The sequence below is a fragment of the Echinops telfairi genome, unplaced genomic scaffold (assembly GCF_000313985.2).
Source record: "Echinops telfairi isolate 266 unplaced genomic scaffold, ASM31398v2 ScPeMD7_4;HRSCAF=17, whole genome shotgun sequence".
NCBI lineage: Eukaryota > Metazoa > Chordata > Mammalia > Afrosoricida > Tenrecidae > Echinops > Echinops telfairi.
Genome location: NW_022103900.1, coordinates 10,263,757 through 10,268,750, shown reverse-complemented (window position 1 = coordinate 10,268,750; position 4,994 = coordinate 10,263,757). Strand labels below are relative to the sequence as shown.

General features: G+C 42.6%; 1 protein-coding gene across 5 annotated transcripts in view; it reads right to left on the bottom strand.

Annotated features, from left to right (window-relative positions):
- GRB14 (growth factor receptor bound protein 14) overlaps positions 1-4,994 on the bottom strand; it is a 74,285-nt gene that overhangs the window by 44,673 nt on the left and 24,618 nt on the right. For all 5 annotated transcript variants that reach the window (XM_045298648.1, XM_045298650.1, XM_045298645.1 and 2 more), the window contains exon 2: positions 2,950-3,106. In XM_045298648.1, the coding sequence (XP_045154583.1) occupies positions 2,950-3,106 (157 nt within the window). The remainder of the gene's footprint in view (positions 1-2,949; positions 3,107-4,994) is intronic.

Genomic DNA, 4,994 nt, shown 5'->3' with positions numbered 1-4,994 from the left:
AGTATAAGCCCACCTGAATATCAGCCAAGGCACCTAATTTTATCACAAAAACTGCATTAAAATGTGCGGGGAAAATCTGACTTATACACGAGTATATATGGGTAGCAGGCCTAAAAGAACTTTGTACTGTGTTCTAATAAACAACTGTCCTCGCACTGGCATTAAAATCTGTTAACTTCCTTTATCAACCCTTCAGCCAGGGGGAGGATGGGGGGGACCAATCACAATGATTGACGTATCACATCCCCACGCCACGCCGAGGAGGACGAACAACAAAAATGGGGGTGAAGGGAGACGGTGGAGGGTGCAAGATATGAAAACAATCATTTATCATTTATCAAGGGCTTATGAATGTGGGAGGGTGAGGGAAGGAAGAAGCTGATATTGAGGGCTCAAGTAGAAAGAAAATGCTTTGAAAATGATGATGGCAACATATGCACAAATGTGATTGAGACAATGGAGGAATGGATTATGATGAGAGTTGTAAGAGCCCCCAACAAAATGATTTTTTTTAAGTCATGAATTTTGGCTGTGGGTTCTGTGGAGCCGGTGCAACGAATATTAGAACACAGAGAAGTAGAATCCATGATGCTTTCAGACAACGAACCCATCAGCCACTCTGTGGGAGAAAAAGGAGGCTTTCTGATCCAGTAAAGATTCACAGCCTGAAACTTCTCCTACAGCAGTTCTCCCACCCAGTGGGTTCACTATCAGTCGAAATTAGCTAGCTGGCAGTGAGTAGGGTAAAATCTAAGTCCACTCAAGAGTCTGAGACTCCACACCATCTGGCCCTGTCCTCCAACGATGTCCTTTCCCATCACTCCCCCATGAATGACTCCCCTCCGAATGCCCTGGCCTCTTTCCCTCTATAAGACAAGCCTACTGGCCGGTCTCTGGCCTGCCTGGGAATTTTACTTGTAGCTCCTTCTATCTAGAACAGAAACTGGCAAGCTTTTGAGATAGAAGGGCCAATCCTGTCCCTCACAACCATTTAAAAATTATTCAAGAGCCATAACTGTGTTTACAAACGAATGAGACGAGCATGATCTGAATAATATCCTTCGGAATTTTTCAATTTTACTTCAGAGCCACAAGCATGCACCAAAGAGCTGCCTTATGGCTCAAGAGCTCGGCTCTAGAACACTCTCTCCTATTTGACTGACATTCTCTCTCCTCTATTGCTGCAGGCCTTTTCTATAGGCGGTCCTCTCAAGAAGGCCCTGCATGATCCTGGTCTTGAAAGCACCTGTCCCTGTACTGCCACAAATCAGGCCTTTTTTGTTGTACACTTATGCAATAAGAAAGCTTGATTAACCGTCTGATCTGGTGGAATGACGTCCAGATGCACTATGAGTCGACATTTTTGTACGTTCAGGAAGTTGACAGATGCCCAGAACAAGGTTTGTCATCAATCGACATTTCACCTTTCTTGAAACAAGAAATCCCTCTTACACTTGAGTCTTTCCCCATAGCGCTGTCCTTGTGTTTAACATCACAACAGTTTCTGTGGCATTTTTCCCGAGCAGGAAAACAAAATTTCACAGCCACAAGCTGTTCTCTTAAATCAGCCATCACAAAAAAACAAGATCTGAGCAAAACTGCTTTTACCAAAAAATTCACTGTGACCAGCAAGAACCTTCCCAGGTGACACCACTCGCCTACCAGGAGAATAATGCGTATTACCACAGCTCCGCTCTGCCCCGCACAATTCCGTTTGGGGGAACCCCCTTGTATTATGTAACAAATACTTTCCAAAGGTTTCAAAGAAAACTGCTGTTTGATTTACAGAGTAGATTCTTATTACTTCGAGCAATTTGTTGAGGATAATTGATAATGACTATAACAAATTAAAAAATTAACTACCAAAAGAAAAATTTTAGAGGATAATATACAATAATTGCATATTATATTAATCAAGAGCACTATTCCTGAAAGCACATGTATGTGGGATAGTTTTGGAATATGTCAGATAGTATTAAATTACATGGCACTTCTGGGAGATTAATTATAATGAGTAAACATTCGTCACAGTTGGCAAATGAGGTAAATAGATTCCAAGCATTTCCTGCCTCAGAGGTGAGACCTGGTGCACCCTAGGCCTGATCTGGTTTTCAACATTTTCTGTACTTTTTTGTGTGATGTTTGTTCGCTGAGGTTTATCGCAGATGTGTTATGTCATTGGGGGTCACCCTCTCGAATTTTTGTTATCTGTTGTTCAATATATGAAACCCAAGATTGATGAATCTATAGGGACAGCAATAGAATAAAGGGGGAGGGCGCAGGGGGATACAGTGGTGGTGATAAGAGTGGTAAAAGGGAGCTGATGTTAAGGAGTTCAGGAAGGAGAAGAATGTTTCAAAACTGAGTGTAGTAGCAATGGTACAATACTGAATTATGGAATGATATATCTCTATTAACTCCCAATAAATAGGTTTTGGGAAGGGGGAATGAGGCAGCAACGGCCAAGGCGAAGTCCCTTCGGAAGGCACATTTCTTAGCTAGCCAGTGTATTAATCTTTTTGCTCAACTATCCAGTCATGTGTGAGCTCATCCACAGTATCAACAGGGGTCGCCTGGATTAAAAAGGTCTATGGATACTGTCAAACTATGCCTACTTCTCCACAAACTTCACTCTGAGCTTCAGGTATATCAACAATCTTCAAATTGAAAGCACACTAACTTCCTGGAAGTTGTCCATTTTTCGGTGCCATGTGAGTCACACTCTAGCCCAGTGGTTCTCCACCTTCCTCAGGCCACGACCCTTTCAGACAGCTCCTCATGTTGCAGTGACCCCCCCAACCATAACATTATTTTTGTTGCTACTTCGTCACTGTCATTTTGCTACTGCTATGAGTCGAGAGACCCTGTGAAAGGGTCATTCGACAGGTTGAGCACCGCTGCCGTCAACTAGGAAAGCCATTAAGCAAGACTGTGATCATGTACCATTACCTAGACCTAAGTGAGGCAGGTGCTCAAAAAGGGTCCAGCTGTGGTCATCAATGTAATGATTCTTCAGGATCAACAGCTGGCAAACATCCCGAGCCGTTATGTCAGTGGGTACTTCTAAAGCCCTGCTGGTTTCATCTTCACTGTATACTTTAATTACCTGTGTAGACAGAAACAGGGAAGAGAGCTATCATATTCTATGGAAATATCATTCTAACAAAGCAGCAGCACATTCATCAGCGCAACTGAACTCCAATTAGTCCTGGTATAGGTTCTTGTACATCTGATCTTATACAATGGATCAAAAATTACCCTTCCAAGACTTGTTTATAATATCCAAGTCACTTTGTCCTCACACTTCCATGCTCTTTTCCTCAGTGTCTAAGTTAAAAACTCTCCAGTAGTCATTCAATATCAATTCTCTACTTCTCTGGTCTGGTGTAGTGGGCTGTGAACCATATTGTTGGCAGTTCAAAACCACCAGCAGCTCCGAGGGAGAAAGGCTGGGCTTTCTACTCCTGTAAACAGTAGAGTATCAGAAACCCACAGCGTCACTGTAAGTCAGCTTTGACTCAATGGCAGTGAGTTTGTTTTTGTTTCTGTTTACCTGGTCTGTGAAAGACATTTTGATAAAGCAATGAATTTCTTACCAATATCTCAAATTTTCTATTGCATATTTAAGAACTGTAAATAATCCATGTTACATGAGTGATTTATTTCCAGATACATTCAAGTAATATAAGTAATTGAATCAGATTTTATGAGAAGATGCCTTCATTCAAGTATGAAAGCTTGGGCAGAGCCTGGCTAGACATTCACCAAATTTGTTTTCTTTTATGCTTTGTAAGTAGCCGTGGCCTGCTGACTGGAATGTAAGACTGGGCCAGGGTGCCCTTCCAGGGCCAGCTCATGGGATTGCAGCATCGCCCTCCAAGTCCTTTTGCCATCTTCTCACCAACGGGAAGGGCCATCTCAGGACTTAGAGGTCAGGGCAGTCACAAGATGGAAGCAACCAACTAAACAGGAGTCTGGGTGGCTGCTTGAAAAGTGCCCAAGTAGGAACCCCTCTCCGTGCCACCACCGCTCCACTCGCTGCCATGGACAACACCCCACGAAGACTGGGCAGAACTGGCCTGTGGGCTTGCGAGACCATCCTCCTCCTGGGGAGCAGCCCTGGGAGGAACCATACACCCCGGGGGGCCGCTAAGCCTCCTCCACCAGCAACTGAATATGGATCTACTGGACAGAGCGGTCAGCAATCCTAATGGACACAAAATTAAAGAAACTTGACAGGCAAGCACATCCCCCCTCCCTCAACTTGACTAGGCTCATTGCTAGAATTTCCAGCCTTGAAGAACACCCATGAGAGTACGAAAATAAGGTTCACACACAAACACTCCTGGCTGGGACATCAGACACTTCAATATAAGTGCAGTTCACCGGCCACAAAACCATAAGCATATCCCACATATGTTGTAATTTAAATAATTGTAACTTAAAATGATATATCAATTTTATCCTATCAATCGATTTTTTAAAAAGACTACTCTTAAAGACAGTGCAATGGGACACAGGGGCTTGCTAACAGTATTTAGGGTGAAAGAAACTTTTGGAACCTATTGAAAAGTATTTCTCAAAAGCATGTATCCATCCTTATCAAACAAGTATTTATAAAAAGACCTAGTAGTCTCACTTAGGCAAACTACCACAGTAAATCTGGCCTTTCCAAACAACTGTGGAAAGTGGCGTTTGCACACACATGCCCCGCAAAGCATGATTGATAATGCTATCAACCTAAATGCCCAACAATTTCTTTTTAAAAAGGTAAAAGATGATATTTTGGCAAAGTGAAATATCATACGGTTCTTTAAAATGTTGTTCAAGATAATGGTATAGCTTTTTTAAAACTTGTAAAAACATAAAATCAGGACACCAAAATATATATACAGTAAAACAGTGCAAACTTACTTGTTACCTTTAAGCTAGCCACTACCCACCTTCCTCTGTTAATAGTCTTCTGGCTTAGAGGAGCCCTGGTGCTGTCGTGG